The sequence below is a fragment of the Hyaena hyaena genome, unplaced genomic scaffold (genome assembly GCF_003009895.1).
Source record: "Hyaena hyaena isolate Hyena2069 unplaced genomic scaffold, ASM300989v1 scaffold_275, whole genome shotgun sequence".
NCBI classification, from domain to species: Eukaryota; Metazoa; Chordata; class Mammalia; order Carnivora; family Hyaenidae; genus Hyaena; species Hyaena hyaena.
Window position 1 is genome coordinate 726,920 of NW_024080908.1, and position 23,866 is coordinate 750,785.

The window sequence follows — 23,866 nt, forward strand, 5'->3', positions numbered from 1 at the left end:
TTTGCAAAGCATTGAAGAGGCCCAGATGAGAGCGTGTATGCAAAGTAAAACCAGCCATCTTGCCCTTGACCCCTTTCCCTGTACCAGGTAGACCCTGGGTCTTGCAACACAATGCTTTTGAGAATCTGGGAAAACTGAATCCTCTCTCCCTAGAACAATTCATTCAAGTACATAGTTGCAGAATTTTGAGTTTGTGGACAATTCATGGACCGCAGGGTCCTATGTTTATCAGTTCTTAGGTAAAGACCCTCCGGTGCCAATAATCATTGTAAGCTATCTTTGAATATTTTGCTTCCATAGCCAGGAAGATTTATCGTTGGCTGTCCTTCTATAGGAGGGAAAAAAATCCAGCCTGCTTAATAATTTAGTGTTTGAATGATTGATGGAGTTTACTTTATCCGCCCAAAAGTCATTTGGATCTTGTTAAAGGAATCATCGTCTTCAAAACAAACCAGTCTTGTATCGGTGGGTTTCAGATCATGTAAAGGGAAAGGATGTGCTTAGGAAGAACCTTTATTTATTTTTTTTATTTCTTAATTTTTTTAATGTTTATTAGTTTTTGAGAGAGAGAAAGAGGGAGACAAAGTGCGAGCTGGGGAGGGGCAGAGAGAGAGGGAGACACAGAATCTGAAGCAGGCTCCAGGCTCCGAGCTGTCAGCACAGAGTCCGATGCGGGGCTCGAACCCACGAACTGTGAGATCATGACCTGAGCCGACGTCGGTGTTTAACCTACTGAGCCACCCAGGCGCCCTTAGGAAGAGCCTTTATGGTATGCTAGGTATTTCTGGATTCACATGGATGTGGGAAAGTTGGTGTAGGGTCTGTGTTTGACCCTGGGAGGTGAGGGCCATATAGCGGGCCAGGGGAAAGACCTCTGTGTGACCGACCTTAACCCCAAACGCAAGTAACGATGGCTCTTGGTCTGGAGCTGGAGCGCTGGTCTGACCAGCCCGTACTGTTACCAGATGGACTCCAGGACACTGTCCACCTCATCCCTCAGGGGCTGCTTGGGGGTTCCGCTCTTCACACCAGTCTGCATGCTGTTGTCATGCTCTGTCCCTCGGTCCTGGCTGGGAAGCCCTCTGGGTTCCCTCTTGCATCTTGGCAGTTTGGAGGACGGTGACGGGCCGCCGCTCGGAAGACTGCAGCCAGCTGTGAGCTGGGGCTGTTTCTCCGCTGGCACAGACCTCACACCGCAGCCACGGGCGCCACTGGGAGGCCCTGAGGGTTAAGCGTGGAATTCGGGAGACAGGCTAAGTTGTCTGCAAGTCCCCACACCCTTTGTTAGGAGCCCCCGAGAGGCAGCTGTGGAGGAGTGACGGCCTTTCCCAATGGCTGGTGGCAGCCACGGTCAAACCATGATTGAGCAAGTCATCTGGATTAAGTAACGTTTCTGTCAAGTTCTTGAGTAAGAATCCCAACGTGTATTTTAAATACTACGCCCATCAGGCATTGTTTCCTGCTTTCAGCCCCACTCCCACAGTGGGGATCTAATTTCCATTTCTTCTTCATGCCCAAGGCCATATAGTCCTTAAATTCAATCTTGTATTGTGGCTGTTTATCTAATATTTCTTAGTGGGAGCTACATCTTATTCATCTTTATGTCCCCTTAAGTTCTGTCTTGCACATAATTGTGCTCAATACATATTTGTTCAATCAAATTGATTTCTTCCTAAATCTTTGCAAAGTTCCCAGGAAGTGGGTACATTTATTCTGTAGACTTTTATCTAGGGTTGTGTGGATGGGTGAACCAGCCAACCTGCTGACATTTGTTGAGCACCGAATGCCACCCGTGTGTGCAGGTGTTTGGCGAAAGTGGTACAAAATGAACTTCAAGAGCGTATGTTCTAATGGAAGGTAATACGCAGCACACAGATGGCCATTAAAAAGGCAGCCTTGTAGTCGGGAACACTGAGAAATGAGAGGTCCGGTGACCTTCGTCAGCTCTGCTCAGGGAGCAAGCCAAACGTCTCTTCATTCCGGGGGACTAACCACGAAGCAAGACCACCATTGAAAATCCCCTCCCTCCTCCCTCCCAGTCTGCCGGCCAAGGATGCCAGCCCGGTCCTCAGTCACTGCTGCGCAGTTAGCTCTTGGCTTGAGGGACCGATAATCTTTGTCCCTGCAATGTCTTGCTCTCTGTCTTTACGTCTTGTCCGGTTTGTTGCAGTTTTTACTGATAATCCGTCACTATCAGAGGGCGGATGGGAGAAATGAAACCATAATAAGCAGCGAATGTGCTCCTCTTGGTTTTAGGAATGGCCTCAATAAAAGGTTTTTGGGAGGGGAAGAGCACGAGAGGGGCCTCAGGAGGTAACCCCTGATGGACGCGATCTGCACGTGAGCCCATTGCCTTCCATTAGCACTGAATTCATTGTTAGGGGGTCCTGGCTGTGGGGGGAGGGGGAGCTACTGCTGGTGCATTGCCTTCCGGAGTCAGAGCGGCCGTCCAGGCGGTGGCCAGTGGTCTGATCTGCTCTACTTGTACTTACACCCGAACACTGATTAAAATAACATCTATCTTTGCAAGAAGATTTTTTAAATTTTTTTAATGTTTATTTTTGAGAGAGAGAGACAGACAGACATGGAGTGCAAAGAAGGCTCCAGGCGCTGAGCTGTCAGCAAGGAGGCCAACACAGGGGCTCCTGAGCCACGAGATCATGACCTGAGCCACCCAGGCGCCCCTGTTTCTTGTTTTGTTTTATTTTGTTTTGTTTTCTATCAAAAGAGCTAAACCTGAATCCCTCCCAATTGCCTTTGTTCACTGATGGGAAGGACGAAGCCCTAAGGAAACAATTAAGCTTGTCAGACCCTTCAGCTGACAAAGAATCTGACAAGCTAAATGCGAGAGAGAAACACTCTCGCAAGTGTTCCGAAACCAGGTTCCCAGGGGAACCCCCGGCGTCCGTGGCCAGGCCTCCCGCCCTCACCGGCTCCGTGAATTTCCATGAGCCCCGTCCCTTGGGCCGTCTGCCCCAGTATGAGTGTGTGCGTATCTCCACCCTAAAGAAGCCGCCACCGACTCTTTCCGGCTGCACGTGCTTTCGTTTGGAGCCATGTCACATCTCCGGTAGATGTCCCCTCCTTGCAGAAAGGGACCGAATTAACAGGTAAAATGCAGGTGGGAGCAGTTAAACCAGCCTTTTTTCTTTCTTCTTTTTTTTTTAAAAAAAATTTATATTTATTTTTGAGAGAGAGAGAGAAACAGGCAGAGTGTGAGCAGGGAAGGGGCAGAGAGAGAGAGGGAGACACAGAATCTGAGGCAGGTTCCAGGCTTTGAGCTGTCAGCACAGAGCCTGACGTGGGCTCGAACCCATGAACTGTGAGATCATGACCTGAGCCACAGTCGGACGCGTAACCGGCTGAGACACTCAGGCGTCCCAAGTCAGCCTTTGCTTTAACCAGGACATTAGACTTAAAAAAGTGTACTGAGCCCCTGTGTCAGCCAGATGACTCCTGCGGGCACATCAGGACCGCCTCGGCTCTGCCGAGCGAAGGCGTAGCCACCAGGAAGCCTCCCCCAGGAGGGGGCGACAAGCCGGGGCAGGACGGGCCACCTCCGGCGGCTTCAGGGCTAGTGTCCACTCAACTGTCTTCCCCCGGGCGGCTTCCCCCTGGACCCTGTCTCCTGCCGTCCCACCTGGGTCTCGAGACCTCGTGTTCCCCCTGGATCTTGAGGCTATTTCGGTTTTGTTTCTTCTTTGTTAGCCTGTAAAGAGGCTCAGGTTCCGCCACCTGAAGAGAAAAGCCACTCCCGAAGCCTACCTTCTTTATGTCCCCTCGCCGCCAGGCTCTCGGGGGTGACCGCCGCACCCATTTCCAAAGCCACACTCGTTCTTCAGCTCGTTGTATCTGGGCTTTCCGCGCTCTGCACCAACATCGGCCCTGCTGCGGCCACCAGGGGTGTCTCCATTGCTGATCCCGGCCCCCTCTGCGTCCTCATCCCCTCCGGTCTCTGCAGAGCACTGAATGCCGTGGACGTTTCCTCCTTACCGCGCATCCATGGTGGGTGCCGTGTTCCTTCCCTTACCTCCTGGTCTTCGCCTGCTGGATTTCTGCTGACTCCCCCTCTGCTGCCCTTAGTTTCAGGCAATACTGTTAACAGGATTCTCAGCCTCGTCTATTCCTTCTCTACTTGCTCCGGGGGAATCTCCTATTCCCCACGGCTCCTGCCGCCCTGCGTTCTGGTGGCTTCTAAGTCCATGCCTCTCCCCTGATCCCTTGTGTCTCTTCGTCTCCTGGGCAGGGCCGCCTGAGTGCTCTGGTGGCCCCTCGGAGGTGTTGACATGTGCAGACCTACCCCCTTCTTCTTGTGCCCTCAGCTGTTCCTGTGTCCCTCGACCAGCTTCGTGCTCAGTCCACCCACCCCATCAGCCAAGTCCTACAACTCTGGCTCTTCTCCCTCCCCTCCCTATCCCCACGTCCAGAGAAACGGCTCTGGAATCACGTCCTGCGACCCGTCACCACTGCCACTGCCCTAGTCAGACCTTCAGCTTTTCTTGCCTAGACTCGGGGCCAACCAGGCTGGTTGCACAGGCTGTGCACTGCGTAAGTCCGAGCTGTGGCGATCACCCTGCCCTGTGCTTGGCGCCTGACTCACCCAGTCCTGTTTTCATGACTGCATGTGTGCGGATGCGAAAACTAAAAGTCGACGGAGAGAAGACTGCCCCGGTGTCTCACAGTCGGAAGCAGCGAAGCAGACATTCGAGTCCACCCCCTCTGACTGGCAAGCCCCCGCTCCACGTTCTTCCTCTTCCCCCGGACCTTCCTGTTGCGGCGGCCTCTTTTTGGCCTCCCTTCCCCTGCCTCCTGCCTCCCGCAGACTCCATCCCTGCACCACCGTGACTACCGTCTGTGCCACTCACCTGCTCGCGCCCCATCGGTGCCATGAGCACAAGGGTGACTGCTGGGCTCTGCACAGCAGGTCCCGCCCTCCCTCTGCTCCCGTCTCCTGCTGGTCCCTCGCATGTCCCGTGTCCCCGGTGGCCAAGGTTCTCACTCCGGGTTCCCGCCGCCACCTACTGCCCCGCTCCCCGCTGCCCTCTGGTCTCCCGGCCCGGTGCCCTCCCCTCTGTAAATAGTCCCTCACTAAGCTCACCGTGGGTGGCTCCAGGGACCTGTTTCCTGCCAGGACCCAGGCTGCAGCGCTCCCCTCCGACATCCCCGCCACCTCCACGTATTCAAGATGCTGCCCAGACGGCAGCGCCCCCGAGCGCCTGTCCCGGGAGCGGGCAGGCTCCGTGTGGTACACGTCCCCGGGGCCCTGCTCCGCGCTCGCCCCCGCCTCCGTGTGGCACGTGTCCCCCGGTGCCCTGCTCCGCGCTCACCCCCGCCTCCGTGTGGCACGCGTCCCCGGGGCCCTGCCCCGCGCTCCGCGCTCGCCCCCACCGTCCAGCAAGCCCTCTGAGCTCCTCAGGGACTGGCTCCAGCCCGCCCTCCGACACAGTGTGGGGTGGGGCCGGGGCTGGAGTGGGTAGAGCAAGACAAGCGTCTCGTAGGAAGATAACGTGATGCCGGACCACCTCCAAGGCCCTGTAACCGCCAAGAGCCGCCCTTGGGTCGTGGGGGGGACGAGGGCAGGAGAGAGCTGCTGGTGGGCGGTGGGGAGAAAAGAATTCTTTCTTTGCAACCTTCTCACAACCCCCTACCCTCCTACCCGGCTTCCTCACGCCTCCCAACCCACCCCTTCCCCAGCCTTCCAAAGCGAAAACAGAAGTTGGGGCGCCCGGCGGGCTCAGTGTGACGCGTCTGACTTGAGCTCAGGTCATGATCTCACGGTTTGTGAGTTCGAGACCCGTGTCAGGCTCTGTGCTGACAGCTCGGAGGCTGGAGCTGCTTCCGATTCTGTGTCTCTGTCTCTCTCTGCCCCTCCACACTCGTGCTCTGTCTCAAAAACAAACAAATGTTAAAAAAAAAAAAAAAAAAGTAAAAACAGAAGAACATTAAAAAGGGATGGGAAATTGAAATGGGATCAGGACTGTCAGCAACCCCCCCCCCCGCCAGCCCGCCCTGCATTTTGTTCCAAGATCTGTTTGTGGCCTGGAAGTAAAGATACATGACCCCTTGTAATTTAAAAAAAAGACTAGGTCAGGATGGAGAGGGAGCTGTCCAGGGAACATGGCCCGGTGGAGGGGGGGGGGGCTGATATGAGGGGCGGGCTTGCTAACCTGTCCCAGCAGCAGCTCCTCTTGTCAGAGAGGATGTGCCTACAGATGCCTTCTCTTGGGGCGGGGGGGGGATGTCAGGCGTGCAGGTGGGAGCAGTTTGGGAAAGGAAAGTACTGGTCATGCCAGCCAGGCACCATGACCCCCTGGGAGGGGAGCGGATGCCCCTCCTCCTTTCCCGTCGGGCACACGGGGTTCCCACGTGCTGAGCCAGAGCCGGGGGATGTGGGGCTCGAGCAGACAGCAGAGTGTGTTAGGGGGTGAGTCCTTCCCCGGAAGTTCCAGATGGCGGATTTGAGGACTGCCTTCGGAAGAACTGGGGTGAGCTCGTGACATTTATAGCATCTGAATTCCTGGGTCGGTCTATTTGAAGAAACTTGGGTGGAAGGTGGGCAGTTGGGGACCGCAGAGAACCCAATGCCTTTCCCCCGAGTGTCCACTGAAAAGCTCACCCACGTGAGGATGGATTTCTCGGCAACCATAGGGAGTCTGTGAAGCCATCAAGGACGTGGGAAAATAACCGAATGAGGAGATTCAGGGTTCCTGGGTGGCATAAGTGTACCCTACCGCTGCCCTCCAGCTGGGTACAGAGATGGTAGTAATAGTGACCATCTGATATTCAAATGCTATTTGACAGTTTGTAATCAGCTAAGGAGATGAGCAGATAATGTAGAGCTTAGGAACCTGGTTATGGTTGCTGGGGTTCAGGTTTTGGCTCAGAGGCTGTAGCGAGTCAAACTGTGTCCCTCGAAAGATCAGTCCAAGTCATAACCCGTGATACATGTGACTGCGACCTTATTTGGCAACAGGGACTTTGCAGATGTAATTAAGATAGTGGATTAGGATGGGTCCCAAATCTCACGACTGATCTCTTATAAGAAGGGGATTTGGAGAAACACGAGGACCCACAAAGAAGGCACGTGGCCGTGCGAAGGAGGCGGTGGATGTGATGGAGCACCAAAGCCCAGGATCGCCGGCAGCCACCGGAAGCTAGGAGAGAAGCATGGAACGGATTCTCCCTCGGAGCTTCTAGGAGGCACTCACCTTACCAACACCTTAATTCCTGCCTCCTGACCGCCCAAACTGTGAGAGAGTGAATCATGGTTGTTTTCAACCACCTCAGTGTGGTAATTTATCACAGCCCTGAGTGATGAAAACAGATACCTGCTGGCTAGCTGTGTGACCTTGAGAAAGTTGAGTAACCTCTCTGTTCCCTCCTCTCTGAAATGGGGCTTTTTTACACATAAAGTGGTTAGAGCACTGCCTGGCGTGAGGAGGGGACACAGCAGACTAGCAAAGGCTCTGACCAATTTTGTGAAGTTTTTTGAGCACCTACTAAGTGCCAGGCACTGTGAGTAAATCCTTTGGTTCAATTCGCACCACAACCCTGGGAACCTCTTCCTGTGCCATTTTGCAACTGAGGAAACTGTGGCTCTGAGGAGCAGAAGGGCCTGTGGCCTCTACTGAGACTTTGTGGCTCTGTTCTGTCCATTCTGTCACTCCAGGAAATCGGGGGTTCCAGGTGCACAGGCAACTGGGGAAGGAAGACTGTGAACTTCTGACTGACTGATTTTTGCACTAGGATGATCTCTGCCTAATTCATCTCTTAACACACAACTAGACAGAGGGAAGTGTTCACGGTCTTGAAAACAAGAAGATCGATGTTTGTGGGGAATGAGAGGAAGACGCAGCTCTATAGGGGAGGCTCGCCCGGCACACCCCAGGCAGAGGAGCTCCCCTTTCCACTCTGCGCTCTGGCTCTGGGGGCGGGGGGAGCTGCATCTCTGAACACATGTCTTCGGGAAGCCAGGGGACCCTCAGAAGCGTGGGAAGGGTGAGCTGACCCAGAAGACATGAACGTACCATGTGGGTAAACCCAGCTAACAGATGCGGGAACAGGGGAGAAAGGATCGGCAGCCCCTGGGAAGCCTGGCTATTGAATGCCGACAGCAGGCGACATCGACTTCGGAGAAGTTACCAGCATCAGAGAGAAGTTAGCCTTGAAGCATACGGAGTGGCTTTTTTTTTTTTAATGTTTTATTTATTTCTAGGAGAGAGAGAGAGAGACAGCATGAGCAGGGGAGGGTCAGAGAGAGGGGGACACAGAATCTGAAGCACGCTCCAGGCTCTGAGCTGGCAGTCAGCACAGAGCCCGACGCGGGGCTCGAACCCATGAACCACGAGATCATGACCTAAGTGAAAGTCGGATGCCTAACCGACTAAGCCACTCAGGTGCCCCACAGAGCAGCTTTTGCTGAGAGACGCTGGCCTGGTTCTTCACCTGCCTGCCAGGTCCTGGGCTGGAGGACATCAGCTTGTCACTGTGCCGGGCATTCAGGAAGTGCTGGGTGACAGCTTGCAGTGGACTCGGGCGGAGCAGGGGAGGTTTTCAGGGGACATAAGAAAGAATTGAGCTGTGAAATGAACACACCCACTAACCGCTGAGGTGGGCCGCAAGGATTCTTAACTCGACTTTCCGAAGACAAACGTGTATATGCCTGACGCTCACCGGATTCTAGAACTCAAGTGATTGCTCATTTCTCACCCCAGACACACCGTAGATCGTAGTAACCAGTTAGACGTTTGTATACTTTTATTCCTTGAAGGAACCTTAGAAATCCGCTCCGATGTTTGCATTTCTCTGCCTGTGGTTGAGTAGGTGGGCTCGAGGTCTCTCCTAGCCCAGGGGACCCTGGCTTCCTGCAGACCACGCTTTCGGGGTGCAGGTCTGTGAAGATGGCCCAGCTGGGCAACAGAGCGCGGACGCTGTGTCCCTGCATCGGGGACGGCTGTGACATAAGCAGACCCGTTCCCCGAAGATTTCATGAGCTCATCACTGTCCCTTCACGCCAGATAGCGGCCTGAGGAAATGACCGAGGGAGGCGATCCTCACGTCAAGAACGGCTAAAATGAAGGATGGAAAAGACGGAAGCTGAAGTAGCTTCTAATAAAAGAAAACCAGCTGAAGTGATAAAGAGTCCTGGAAATCCGGAGGGAGGAAAAGGTAATCAGACCAAAGCAGTAATAAGAGAAAAATGATCACCGTGAAGGCCAGTTTTATCTAAAGATTAAATTAGAAATAAGAGGCCTGGCAGGGGTGGGGGTGGGGCATCTGGGTGGCTCAGTGGATTGAGCGTCCAACTTCGGCTCAGGTCATGATCTCATGGTTCATGATTTCAAGCCCCGCTTTGGGCTCTGTGCTGACAGCTCGGAGCCTGGAGCCTGCTTCGGATTCTGTGTCTCCCTCTCTCTCTGCCTGCCCTCCACTCTCTTTCAAAAATAAATAAATATTGAAAAGAAAAGAAGATAGAGAGAGAAAAGAAAGGGAAGAAAAGAAGGAGGGAAGGGAAGAAAGAGAGAGAAAGAAGAAAAAAGAAGAGGAGAGGAGGGAAGGGGAGGAGGGGAGGGGAGAGAAAGAAGCGGCCTGGGAAAAGGAGCCTGGAAGCGTGGGAGTGTAGCGCCCGGCGGGCAGAGGGGGACACGCGGTACTGCGGTACGAGGCAGGGGCCGGAGGAGACGCTCCTTGCTCTGGATTCTTGTCTGGTTCTGGTAGCAGAGCACTGGGGGGCTCCCTCCAAACCTATTCTATTCTATTCTATCTATTCCACCTATTCTAACCCCCACCCCCAGGCCCTCCGAGGATGACACGTTGGCTCGGGCGGGGGTGGCCCCAGGGAGAAGGGGTCGTGCTGGGCTTCCCCAGGACCCTCCCGTCCCTGCTGTGCCTCAGCTGCTGTGACGCAGCAGGAGAGTCTGTTCTCTGTCTTCTGCTCTTTTCACACTGTGCTTGGTCCTTTCCCAGAGGTTTTTGCCTTAAAGAAGACCCCCCTGGGGTGCCTGGCTGGCCCAGTCAGGAGAGCATGCAAGTCTTGATCTCCGGGTCGTAGGTTCAATCCCCATCTAGGGCTCGTAGGTTCAATCCCCATCTAGGGCGTGGAGATCACTTAAAAACAAAGCCTTGAGAAGGGCTGCCGCCACCACCGGATTCTGTCTCCACCATCTGCACGTCACTTGGTGGCGCTTTAGTCACAGTTCATTCCCCTTTGTCTTCTTGGGGTGTCTTTTGGGTCAGGAATGCCCAAAATGGGTCAGGGGACCTCAAAATCTATGCCACTTTCCAGCTGAAGACCCCCCCCCCGCCCCCCGACGCCGAGAGATGGTGATATTGGCAGGACAGTGACGATTTCTCTTCCATTTGCGAGTTCAGCGTTTAGAAGTGTTTGTAGGGCAGGCACTTCGTGGCTCACAGAAGACGTGCCCACGCCCGGTCTCGCCCACTCTAGCACCTGTCCGTCCCGGAACCTGACAGCCATTCGGAAAGCTATTTGTATTCTCCGTTCAAGGCTTAGGAGAGAAGGAAAAAGCTGTGCGCTGGGGCTCGGTGCCAGGTCTGAACCCTCTGCCCTGGGGCTCCGTGCTTCTGTGCTGTGGCAGGGCCCCGGGCCGGCTAGCGAGACCTGCCAGGCAGGCCTCCCCCCTGCTCACGGGGGGGGGGGGGGGCTCTGCGTCTGTGGGTCTCAGGGGAGGGGGAGTGTGGACCTCACTCTTGACGTTTCACCTTCTCTGTAGCCAGTAGGTTCCAAAGTCAGCAGGCAGCCCCCATGGAGAGGAGGGCCACGTCGATACCTGGGGGCATGGCCACGTCGTTTCTTAGAGGCCACCATACTCAGAAGGCGGTGACACTAAGCTGGAGACCGAGCAGCTGTAAGGGACGAAGGGGCCACATAAGTCATTCCAGTTGGTCCCAAAAAGGCAAGGGCACGAAGAAAACTCAGGTGGCTCCCCAGGGTTTTATGTAGCAGCCCTGATAAAGTGCCTAGTGTGGCAGGCGGGGGGCGGCCGTTGCTGGCAGAGCTGAGCTGGGGGCCGTGAGCTCTTGGGCGGAGGACGAGAGAAAAGGCTCAGGGGACAGTGGCACACGGCGAGGGGAGGCTCCCAGGCGTCCGTGTGCATCCACACCCTCCCCTGTTCCATTTTTCAAATTCTAGTATAATGAAGAAGTCTCCACGCTTGGAACCCCAGAGGGGACACCTCACAGGCCCCTCGGTTCCATCCTAACACATGGAGGTGAGGAGCGAGTGGTGACATGGCCGAGGCCAGAGAACGGTGAAGGGGGAAATACCTGTACGCTAAAGTCATGGCTGCGGTGAAGATATCAAAGGTAGATGTTTGTTTATAAGTAGGCTCCACACCCTACACAAGCCCAACGTGGGGCTTGAACTTGTGACTCTGAGATCAAGACCTGAGCTGAGAGTCTGAGGCTCAACGGACTGAGCCACCCAGGCACCCCCCACCCCCACTCCATTTTTCTAACTCTCTCTCTCTCTTTTTTTTTTTCTCCCCTGGAGAACTATCTGATCTTCAAACTACGAACACTAGAACTTAAAAAAAATAGGATGTTTCAAAACCATGAGGGAAAAGGCATCCCTCCTTTAAGTGTGTCTGGGCCTCGGGGTCCTAATGAACGAGGTTGTGGGTCACAGTGAGATGTGAGAAGGTGACCAGTGTAAAAGCATCCCACTTTCTAGGAAGGAGGAACATCTGGGTCCAGGGATTAGACACCAGTGAACTTGTAGAAGACATCACTGCGCAGACAGTCTGTGAGCTTGGAAAGGACGTGCTGATCGCTAGGAGCCCGTCCTAAACCTCGACACCCAGGGAAATCCACCTGGCGAGCAGTCACGCAGATTGGCTCCGAGTGTCCAAGTTGGCCACAGCGAGATGCGGTGACCAAGTAAAAGGCCACCCTCAGAGACACTTTGCTAAAAATTCTGTTCTGGGGCGTGGAAAATATTTCCCCAAATACACCCCGCGATGTTCACATCCCTTCCGGAACGTCACTCAACTCCGGCAGCTGCATGGAAGGCGGGGGTGTGTAAAGTAAAGGTGCACGAGGAAGAGGGAGGTCGTCCTTACTGGGCAAGCACGTGTGTTGGGCGTTGTGTTCGGTATTAATACTTGATACCTTGCGGAGACGAGTACTGTACCTGTTCAGGAAGGAGTGTGGTGTCGACTGAGCCATTTGCCGGAGGTCAACAGCCGGGAAGTCAGAAACGCTAAGACTTGAACCCACATCTTTCTCCCGCTCTGAGGCACCCAGGGCAAGGCTCCCTGAGCGGGTGAGGGATGAAAATGGGTCCGTTCAAGAACTGTTGAAAGAAGAGTGAGTGTGTCACTTTAACAGAGAGGGGAGTAAATAGAAGCATGCGGTAGTCCCCAGATATTCACAAGGTGGTCCTTTGGAAGCTGCTGAGCCTGATCCCTAAAGCCCCACGGGGCGCAGCTAGGGCACTGGGGTGGAGGTGGTGGGAGCACTTCCTGTTTGCTGACCGCTTGCTGTAGGCTCCTCTCACTGTGTATCTTCACTCTGTAGCCCCAGGGGTGAGGTGCAGCCCTGTGATCATCCCTGATTCGCTGGCGAAGAACCACGGGGGTCGCCCACCAGTAAGCGACACAACCCGGGCCTAAAATCCGGGTCTGTCCCACACCAGGGCCAGCGTTTTCAACCATTTCCCTCCGCTCTATTCCTGGTGGTAGATTTCTCTCTCTCTCTGTCTTCTCTCTCTTTTTAAATTTTTTTTAACATTCATTTTTGAGAGAGAGACAGAGTGTGAGCAGGGGAGGGGCACCGAGAGAGAGGGAGACACAGAATCCGAAGCAGGCTCCAGGCTCCCAGCTGTCAGCACAGAGCTCGACACAGGGCTCGAACTCATGAACCACAAGATCATGACCTGAGCCGAAGTCAGACACTTAACCGACTGAGCCCCCCAGGCGCCCCAAGAGAGAATGTCAAGTAGACTCCACGCTCAGCATGGAGCTCAGTGGGGGATTTGATCTTGATCTGAGCCATTATCAAGAGTCGACACTAAGCTGCCCAGGCGTCCCACTGGTAGATTTCTGATCGATGTAAGTGAAAATTACCACGTGATGAAAGATGAGAATCTCCCACAAAGGGACTCTTCTGTCAGGGAGTGAAGTGCCCATTGCTGACACACCCTGAGTGGCAGGGACACTGACTTGGGGCCAGGCCTGAGCCACACAGGTGTCTTTCTAGGTTTGATTTTTCCCCCTGTGCTCTTAAGAGAAACCAGTTTACTTTAGATTAACAAAGAGACGGCGGTGTTGATGGTGGGTCTGGTGGTTCTTTATCACTCTGCCCACCTAAGCTCGGGGATAAGCTCCACGCCCAGTTTCTCCATAATACTTTGTATGTTTGGGTCCTTTACAATATGCTTATGGGCATAACAATCTGTAGAAAAGTTTATTGCAATGGCTTTAAAGTGTAACAGTTCCATTAGGTGAAAATTCTGATCCCATGCATATTTGAAAATAAAAAGAAATTCGAAGGGGGAACAAAACCTCACAACACCTTTGTAATCGTTATGATGCGTGTATTACAGTAGTATGTGAACCGCTCTGCTATCCTGCCCTTGATCATTATACTGAAAGTTGAGACAGTTGAGGTACTTTTTGGAAGCAGGATCAAAATCGTACCGGACTTAGAGATAAAGAAGCCGGAAAAGCTCTCTTTAGTCTCTTGAGCCCTCCCCTCCCCCACCCGCCCATCACAGTTCTTAAGAAAACCGAGGTAGGGAGAAATAAGGGTTCTTGGAACATGTTTCTAGATCCGGAATTCTGGACCCGGGGCGTTAAGTGGTGAATGAGATCGCATGGAAAACCTTCTGTCACACGACTGTGTTGGCGGACCCTTTGCTAAGCTCTAACTGGCTGACTTTTTCGTTAGCGAGGCGTTGTTATGTTTACAGCGACACATTAAGTTTCTGAGCCCAGACATAGCAAAACCATCTCCAGAGAGCTCCGGCCCACAGAGACTGCCTCCACGCACAGGCTGTCCTCATGTTTGCTGGAAAGGGGTTTTGTCCATCAAGGGAAAGGTAACCTCTGTGTCCTGCCGTCCCTAGCCACCTCCCCGGTCTCTCTGCCCTGTCGACACGCCTCTCCACTTTCATATTGCTCTCTCAGCTTTAGATCCACTTCTCTGCCTGTAGGGCATTCCATAATAATTAAAAACTCAGAGATGGAAGGAATTTTATGTAGGACGCAGCTGAACAGACCGACTTTCCTTCCAGCGGACAGGAAGTGAATAACCAGACAGACTACATCGTGGGTGCTCGTTAATGAGAGCATGCGCGCCTCCCTCCCTCCTCAGTGGGCATTAGGAACTTTCTATGAGCCAGTTTCCATGCTGGCCGTGGGGCCACCAAGATGTAGTCCTTTTCCCTTCAAGGAGCCCTGGCCTAAATAACATAGCATAACAGGTGTGCGGTGGTAATGGTGAGCTCAAGAGGGCTCAGCAGCTCAACGATATTTGGGAGGTCGGGGAGGGGGGGCGGTGGCAGGAAGACATCTCTGAACCAAGTCTTGAAGAATGCCAGGGGTGTCACGGCAGCGGCAATGGCGGGTCGGTGTACGGGACTAGTTCCAAAGGGCTCTGGAGAGAGATGAAAGCGGGAGGGTGGATACTCCATGCTGAGGAGACTGGAGTTCATTCTGACAGTAGTAGGAAGCCTTTGAGTGGTTTTTAGAGGGAAATAACCAGGTGTAGTTTTTTAAAAGTCCTGCTTAGCTAGCTATGAAGAGGATGGGTTGTCCGTAAGTGAGCTAGGAAGCAGAGAGAGACATGAGTGGCTTGCAAAACTCCAGGTAAGAAAGAAGGATCTGTGAACTTAAGGCAGTACCGTAGAGAAGAAGGAAATACATTTCCAAGCTGTGTGGAGGAGACGGGCTGCAAAGAACTTGGCCGTGAGCAACAGATGATAGAGAACAAGGCAGGGAGTCAAGGGTGTGGTGCAGGCTTCTGCTTGAGTGGCTCTGGTATTCCCCAACAAGATGGTGCCTGGGAGAAGGAAGGTATTGATTGCCGGAAGAATTACAAAGACGATGATTAATTCTTGGGGGGCATGATAAATTTGAGAAGCTTTAGAGATGTTCAAGAGAGAGGTCTGTGGCTCAGTTGGTTAAGCATCTGACTCATGACCTCAGCTCCGATCATGATCTCACGGTTCATGAGATCAAGCCCTACGTCGGGCTCTCTGCTGACGGTGAGGAACCTGCTTGGGATTCTCTCGCTCTGAAGTAAATAAAAGTTAAAAAAGAAGAGTAAGAAAAAGAGGGGATTTCTGGAAGGATTGCCAAGTGGGCCTGGGTTTCAGGAGGGAGGTGCTGAGTTACAGTAGTTGGCTGGCCCTTCCCTTTCTCGGGACCCTCGTTAAACAAACGTGGGCACATCTCATCTGTGCCTGTCACATTGGGTGGACATGCGCGATGTACTGACGTGACCTCTAGCAGAGCGAGCACAGGATTGTGCTCCCCAAGGTGAACTGGGGTTTCTTGCCAGGACTGTTCGCCTCTGTATCCACTTGGCTTCTGAACGTCCCTCCCATGTTTCCTGGGGTCCTTGGAGAGAATCTCAGTAAAAAGAGATCTGTTGAGAGACCATATCAGTAAGAAGTACAAAGAACTTTGCTCATCATTTCATCTTCCGGGTAATCTCACGAGGTGTTAAGAATGAGCAGGCCCATTTTGCAGATAAAACCTCTGGGGGTTACATGGCTTTTACCTGAGTAAGTGGGGAAGTTGTGGGCACGACTCTAAATCCCATTCTCCTTCCGCCAAGTATTCAGCCCTGACTTACAGCAGAACGGATCGGCCTGTTAAATCCTTGGGTGGCAGTTGTTACTGGGGAAGAGATGTCTTATGGATGTTGTGTGGCCCCGGAGGTGTCTGTCTGGAGCGATCCCCTCCTTGGATCGCCCCAAACCGGTGCCCCTGATGCACACCATCTACGTCCCTCCCCTGCCCATGCCGGCAGCGCAGGGACCTGGTGGACCGGGTGGCGCCCTGTCTCAGGCCCACTGTGGACTCAGCCATCACGGCCTTGCCTGTGACTGTCCCCAGGTCCCCCTTTGCCTCCACTCGGGCGCCCAGCAGCCAGAGAGATACTTCCGTTCAGAGCGTCAGGAAGTCAGTCCTCTGCTCAGAAGCCTCCAGTGGTTTCTCACCTCAGCTGGGGAGCAAGCTTTCCCTTCAGGGGCCCCCGTGTTCTGGCCTCTGACTGCTTGGATGACCCTGTCAGCACACCCCTCCACTTGAGCCACCCTTTGGCCTTTGGCCATTCCCCGAATGCTTCTAGCACCTTCTGAATGCCGCTGGGCATTCATATTTGCTGTTCCCGCTTCCTGCAGTGCATTTGGCTCGACGGTTCCCTCACACTCAGGCCCCTGGCTCTCCGTGAAGCCTTCCTGCTGGCCATGCGGTCTCCCCGCCTAAAACACCAGCCCCCCACCACGCTCTGTCCCTTGCTCCTCCTATTTTTCCTCAGAGCGCCAGGTTTCTGTTTCGTTATGGAAAGCTGCCCGTGAGCTCTGACAATGAAGGGGCCTTCTGTGTCCTGCCGCCTTTATGGATCCAGGCTGGGATAGCACCTGGCCCACGGCGTGCACGCTGGAAGGGGTGGAGGAATGGCGGAGTGAACACACGGAGGCCATGGGCCTGCTGGTGAGGGGCGGCAGGTGAGGTCAGCAGCACTGAGGGACTTAACGATGATGACACAGAGCATCTTCATCTGTCCAGGCCTGGCCGGCACTGCCGGCTCCCAGAGTCTGCTTGTTGGGAGGTAACTGTGAACAGGTATCTGGAAATTGCGCCCGTTTCCATGGTTCAGATACAGGTTGATTGCTCTGATGAGAATGGCAACAATTTTTTTCCTTCTAACATACACGTTTACCAGCACGGATTTGCTGCCTGGGGACAGCGTGCGGTCCGTACCTACCCACGCCCGCTCGTCTGAATGTGGAGGTCACCCCAGGGTGTCAGTGTTGCTGGAGCCTCCAAAGTGTCGCCTGCATTGTGGCTCCCGTAGGAAGAAGTGAGCTCGGTCTTCAGCGTGTCCTTGAACACAAGTTCCCTTATTAGAGATTTGACCTTCACGCCGTCTTCAGTGCGTTTTTCTGTTGCTCTTTCTGTAGGATCTTCTACGTCTCCCATGATTCCCAAGACCTGAAGATCTTCAGCTATATCGCCCGCGACGGTGCCAGCAATATCTTCAGGTGTAACGTCTTTAAATCCAAGAAGAAGGTAAATGGGTAGCCATCGGTCATATTTTGTTTTCCTCTGATGGAACCAGAGTGGTCCGAAATGTTGGCCCGTCCACTGTTGAGAGGCAAGATTTGACATGGCCTTTTGCATGCACGACACGGGGGAGCCATCGAGCAGTCTGTCAGTGCTCCTGCGTAATGAGGTTCTCCTTTCGTTTTATCTGAGCTTTGTACTCAGTGACAGGGAGACGGCCGGAGAGAGCTCGACCGTTGGATGAGGGCTCCGGATGGGGACAGGTTGATAGAATGGGAGAGGTGCTCCCCTCGGTGTGCGGTGGGAAAGAAGCGTGGCCATTTATTTAAGTGACTTTTCATCCTAATTCTGTGTATCGATCAGGGGCCCCATAAATCACAACATGCGGGATCTAGTTGAGACTTTGTGTGCGAGGCTGGTTGTCCTGGGTGGTTACTTTGGTCTGGTAACCTTGATGCTTGAGTAAATGCAGCTTTGGCCATTCGGTAGATGCTTTTTTTCTGTCATTTCTCCAGGAATTTAACACACAAAACTGGTGTTGGAGACCAGGAGTTTAGTCCCCACTCTACTGGGTCTCAGCCTTCTTGTCTATAAAATAAGTAGGAGGAGACACAACCAGAGTTTCCTAAAATGCCTCCTGTAAAATATTTATCATCCAAAATGCTTTGTGTTAAAAATATCCCCTTTGAATCTGCCAGGAAGTCTTCAAGTTTGAGAAGGCCTTCGAACTCTGGTTAACCCAGCGTTTCTCAAACTGATTTGGCCACAGAATCATGTTTTTTTTCCATGGAATCTGTCTGATATCCTGGGAACTAGTTTCTCTACAGAAGAGATTTCAGAAAATGCTTTCTTTATGCCTCTAAGATTCTTCACAGGTCTGCTGTTCTGGACGCAAACCATGGAGCGTGGCTTTCTGTGGGGACAGTTTCCAAATCCATCCCCAAGTACGCTTTCTTTGATGCTGGATGGCATCTTCTACTATAAAACATCTTTACTAGATTCGTAGGTACCGTGTCAAGTGGGCACAGTAAGAATAGTACATGACAAGGTCGAGATTCACTAACGTGTGTCCTGTCTCCTACCCTGGCTCCACCCCGAAAATTCTACTTGGCTGATTAGCTTCTTCCTCTAAGGAAATTGGTGCCCTTGGCCACCTGTCCCCAGGCTTTTTAATGCAAATTATGGAATTTGGGTGGAAAGACCTAGAACTGGAAGAATGGAAAGAAAACACACAAGTTTCCAGGTTTCCCTTCTAGATAACCGTATGGTGGAGCAGAAAGTGTGTAAATGGGGCTAAGGTGAGCGGCCTGTGGAAGAACTGATGGGAAGAGGAGGCGGGTGAGGGAGAAAATGAAAAGCCAGAGGGGCTGCAGACGGGCCTATAGGGCTTGGGACAGTGAGCAGCCCTTCTGCAGCTGTGAGGTGGTCTGGGAGATGCAGTGTGTTGCCAGAACTTACGCATCGGATCAACTGTAATGTTCTTTGACAGGTGCAGCTAAGGACTAGAATCCCCGTTTAATTCATTCCAAGTGCCCAGCTGTACATCTGACCGCAGCTCAGTCCAGAGACTGGAGCACGTGGACCTTGGAATTTATTAGAGATACAAATGGCACATTGTAATTGTCTAAGCGCTTTCATATCTAATCTTACTTGATCCTTATAAAATCTCTGCGAAGAAGTTAAGACAGGTACTTTTCACCCCCGATTTCACAGATGAGTAAATTGAAGCTCAGAGAGAGTAGGCGACTTGCCCACGGTCCCGTGAAGAGGCACTGGCTAGAGGCAGGGAGAGACGTGCAGAAAAGCATGAGGGTTGAGCAGACGACCTAGGTAAGGGCTATCGTTATATTTGCTTTGCCGTCAGAGCTAGCGTAACAGTGCAAACGCCTCGGGGTCGCCCCGTCCTTCTGCCACAACCCAGTCTGAGAGCAGTGCCCACAGGAACTTTGACCGTGAAATATGGCACAGGATTAAGTTCTTACTACCCAGCCACCAGGGAGTGGTCACCCGGCTCCCTGTCTGTTCGGCTGTTTCCGTGTCTCCTAGCCCTTGGAGCTAATTCTCATCTCCAGCTCTTCCATTTTCCATGTCCTGTTTGCTGCCCCCTACGGAGCCTGTAACTCTTGGTAGAGTGGATTCTCAGGCCCTATGCTGGCCGTCAGCCATGCCACTGAAAGAAGGGTTTCCAGACAGCTTGGCCTGTGAACCCCTCTGCCGCCAAACTCTCAGTGGAAGGGCCAGCTTCCCAGCTGGTGGGGAGGGTGGAGAACACGCCTGCAACGTTTTGCACCCTTGTCCTGGGTCGCCTCTGGAGATGGTGACGCACTGCTTTGTAAAGCACTTTTGGTCTAGGGAGAGCATAGTTCACTTGGCGAGTCGTAGGAATACTCAGGGAGGGAGGGAGGGGACGACTGTATACCCTGAGGAAATGTGTGGCAGGGATGTTTCTGGATTGTCCGGGGTCAACAGGGAGGCCTCTGGACTTGCGACTGGCAGACCTGGATGTTCTCGTGTTGATCGTAGTATAGAAAAACCTGAGATAAGCTCCATGCTCTGTCAGGGCTTGGGTACTGCTGTTTCGGATCAGCCATGGCCCCTGTGTGTGTGTCCATGGCACGCTCCTGTGACAGGCTCCCAATGTGGTTGTCGTAGTTGACTCCAGGGAGCAGGATTACCTCTTCTGTCGTTTGAGAATATGGGTCTGGTGTCTCCGCTCTCCTGGTGGAGCCCCACCCCCACCCCATGCCTCCCTCTGGTCATGGTTCTGTATCTGCAGATCTTCACCGGGGTTGCTCACGCATAGAGCCGGCCCGCTTCCCCTTCCGGGCTTTCGTCACAAGCTACATAGCAAAAGGTTACAGGGAGGTAACCTACCACCTGCTTGTTAGTCATCTGGTTCTCCAGGTTACCCAGGTTCTAGCTTTCTATGAAGTCAAGCCTTATAAGAAGTCATCTAGTTTGGTTACCTGCTATGTGGCTATGACTTTTTTTTTTAACTCTTTTAAATGTTTGTTTATTTTTGAGAGAGAGAGAGAGAGAGACAGAGCAGGGGAGGGGCAGAGAAAGAGGGAGACACAGAATCCAAAGCTGTCAGCACAGAGCCCAACACAGGGCTCAAACCCATGAACCCTGAGATCACGACCTGAGCCGAAGTCGGACGCTCAACACCTGAGCCCCCCGGGCACCCCTGTGCCTGTGACTCTATGTGAGTTATCTAATTTCATTCCTATGGTTGGTATGTAAAGATAGGTACTTGTTGGGGCGCCTAGGTGTCTCAGTCGGTTAAGCGTCCGACTTCAGCTCAGGTCATGATCTTGTGGTTTGTGGGTTCGAGCTCCGTGTCAGGTTCTGTGCTGACAGCTCGGACCCTGGAGCCTGTTTCAGATCCTGTGTCTCCCTCTCTCTCTGCCCCTCCCCCGCTCATGCTCTGTGTCTCTCTGTCTCAAAAATAAACTATAAAAAATTAAAAAAAAAAAAGTACTTGTTCTGGGAAAATAGAAGCTTAAGGGACATAAGTCACAGTAAGTAGAACTGAACCCAGAGAGTCTGACTCTGGAGTCCACATACCATTCTCCATCAGGAAGTTGCATGACAAGGAATAGCCTCGCTCCCCAGTACCTATTTGTAACAAGGACCCACTGCACTTGTCACGCGGGTGTGAAGAGCTCCTTCACTCTGAAGGACCCACGTCACTTTGACCTAGGTCTTCTCTCACTATCTGTGGTCAGCATTGACTCCGCTTGTAGAGTTGAAGGAGAGGGTCCAGGGAAGAAGGTTGCCGTGCGTCACCCAGCGAGTCAACAGTGCCACTGAGATTAGAACCGTGCCCACAGTTTTGGCCGCCACACTCTGTTACGTGAACCTCATATAAGGAACATGAGCCTTTGGACTTGAGCGTTTCCAGCCATCAAGTCAGATGAAAGGATGAAAGGCATCTCAGGAATGCAGGTTGTCACGTGTGAGGCGACCTGGTCTCCAGAACAAGTCCTGCGTGAACACGAAGGATCGCCAGGACTGTTGTTCCGTGTCTGTGCAGGGGCGACCGCCCCAGCATCATTCAGATTGTCGTTAGAAGGAAGATGGAGAGAGGATCTTTTCCTCGCCCGGAGTATCCAGGGGAGATGTCTCCTAGTACCTCGGCATTCTGCTTCCCCCCTTGGGGGTGTAATGATAGTCTTCATTTGCAAGCTCTCCTGCCTCTTGCGTGGTCCCTTTGACCTCACCTGTGGAGACGATGTCGCCCTCCTGTCATTTTCTCCCGGCCCCAGGAGGATGAGGCTGTCGGCCCTGATTAAGTGTGACTGGACTTATTAGTGCATCAGTGCGTGGAGTGTGGGTGATTAACAGGAGCTGTAGGAATCTCCCCGTTATCTTCACGGGGCAGCTCCTTGAAATCATTTGCCTGTAATGATAGCTCAGTTGGTTTGTTGAGGAGAAATTACTTCCTCCTGTAATGCTGTCACCACCAGATTAGGGGCCACAGCTGAGAAGTTTCACTGTCCTTGAGCACTTGCAATGGATTTTGAATGACGATGACAGTCCCGTGTTAAAGAATAGGCTGCTTGCCTGGCCAGGTTGAGGGTATGCAGGAGAGACGGCTCCTAACCTCAGGGAAAGAGCCCATCTTTGTATTTTAAATGTTGGAGCCAGATGGAGTGGGGAAGTCAAACTACAGAAATCACAGGTCTCAGAACTCATCTGGTCCAAACCTCCCCTGTTGATGGATGAGGAAATCGGGATCTGGAAAGGTGGACTTACTCGCTCCTGGTCACCTTGGTGGTTACTGGCAATCCCGAGGTTAACACCCAGCCCTCTTTTCTCTACGGCAGCCTGGTTCATGCACTAGCAGAGTACAAGGAAGAACCCAACAGCCTCCTGGAAATGTTAAGATCCCCTGTCTCCTGTCAATGTTGAAAGTCCTACCCACTTTGAAACAAAACTTTCCCCATAGCGAGCAATATTCTAGAGTCCAAGGCATTGCCTCAGTCAAATTCCAGGATCAAGGCTATTACATAATGTGTTGGACGGTAACTGAACCCATCTCTCAGAGCCTTAGTACCGTTGGATCTTCCTCTATATAGAAGTCCAGATACATTTCCTGGCTTCAGCGTTGTGAATTCCATACATTGCAGGCATTTGATAAGATAGAAGCTTAAATCTTTTACTATGGTTCAAATACACACACACAGAAGCACATTAGAGAAACACGGCCTTCAGTTCTATTTTTTGTTGAGACTGTGGTGGTTCGGGTCAAGGAAAGGGCGCTGTGCTTTATTGCTGTCATAGATGAGAAGACTTAGAAACCCGGGAACTGTCCTGGAGCTGACTTCTGGGGCTTCTGCCCCCTGGAATTCAGAAGCGCGCGGCACACGGAGCTCCCGCTGGGGTTGAGGAACAGTGGATGAGAACAGAGAAGCGAGAGCTGGTAGACGAATAAGGAGCCTTCCTTGTAGGAAGCATGCCTCACTTCTCTTTCTCTTCTTACTGTTGCCATTGCCGTCTCCGTCTCCACCTTGCGTTCTGCTCGTTATCTGAAGACTCCTCCCTCCACCTCCCGGAATTGTGAAATACAGCTTCTTCCAGGACAGCGGACTTCGGAACAGCGCCCATGGCGATTTATGAAGTCAGCTGCAGAAGGAGACGAATAGTTACCATTCTGCCCGTGTACGTAATGCTCGGAAGATTCCCGACGTTCACGGGGCCAGCCGACAACGAGGTCGCTGAAAAGGAGAACAGCAGATAGAATCATGACTGGCTGGACTTTTCCGCCGGAACAGTGAAGGACGGGGATCAACCTTTAGATCGCTGTCTTCCTAAAGCTGCTGTGCAGGCGTGCCACCAAGGAGTCTCCCACTCTCGCTGGGGGCAAGGTGTTCACTCGTGATCGCCGGTGCAATATACCAGAAACCAGCACGTGCCCAGCGTGTGCTCAGCAGCCACAGTAGACACGCTCTAGGGCAGCTCTTGGTTGCATCTTGACATCTGTGCTGCGTTGAGGGATGGCCTGTGGGTGAGCAGGAAGGGAACTTTGCCAGCATGAATAAGTAGATGGTTTAAAGAGGCATTTCTTAGCGTCGTGAGGGTAAGTGGACTAAAGTCCTGACACTGCTTCCTTTCCAGGCCTGTTTCACAAAATTGCCTATAATCGGCACTCTCCTGAGCGGCCGCGCTCCCCGTCTGCGGCTGAGAGCCACTCTGAGGTTAGCTACTCCTTCCCCGCTTTGAAAACATCAAAGCAACTACATTCAGCCTCATCTAGACAGCACAAAGCCCACAGATGCTTCAGGGCTGCTGATGGAGAACGGCTTCTGGGCAGGAAGACTTGATCCACGTGGCCACGTACTCCAGGGGCTTTTGTGAAACTAGACTGGATTTGTACTGCAATAATACAGTAACGTGACGCTATTGAAAAATCTAGTAAATTCCAGGGAATGGCCAGATCCCAGAGCTGGACAAGGCTGCCTTCCCCACATGCCACCTGTTGGCTCTGCTTTGTACCTGGCTCTCCTCACATCTTTAAAACTCCACTTTGATTTCCAAAGGCCTGTTGGTGCTCATGAGACATGAGCCTCATGACCCCTGGGGACCCATGAAGAGTGTTCTTTTGACCA

At 52.8% G+C, this 23,866-nt stretch overlaps 1 protein-coding gene across 2 annotated transcripts in view; it reads left to right on the plus strand.

The window, feature by feature from the left end:
• The window catches only part of CUNH1orf226 (chromosome unknown C1orf226 homolog), a 308,187-nt gene that overhangs the window by 242,304 nt on the left and 42,017 nt on the right, over nucleotides 1–23,866 (plus strand). For both annotated transcript variants that reach the window (XM_039245966.1, XM_039245967.1), the window contains exon 5: nucleotides 17,153–17,261. In XM_039245966.1, coding sequence (XP_039101897.1) covers nucleotides 17,153–17,261 — 109 coding nt within the window. The remainder of the gene's footprint in view (nucleotides 1–17,152; nucleotides 17,262–23,866) is intronic.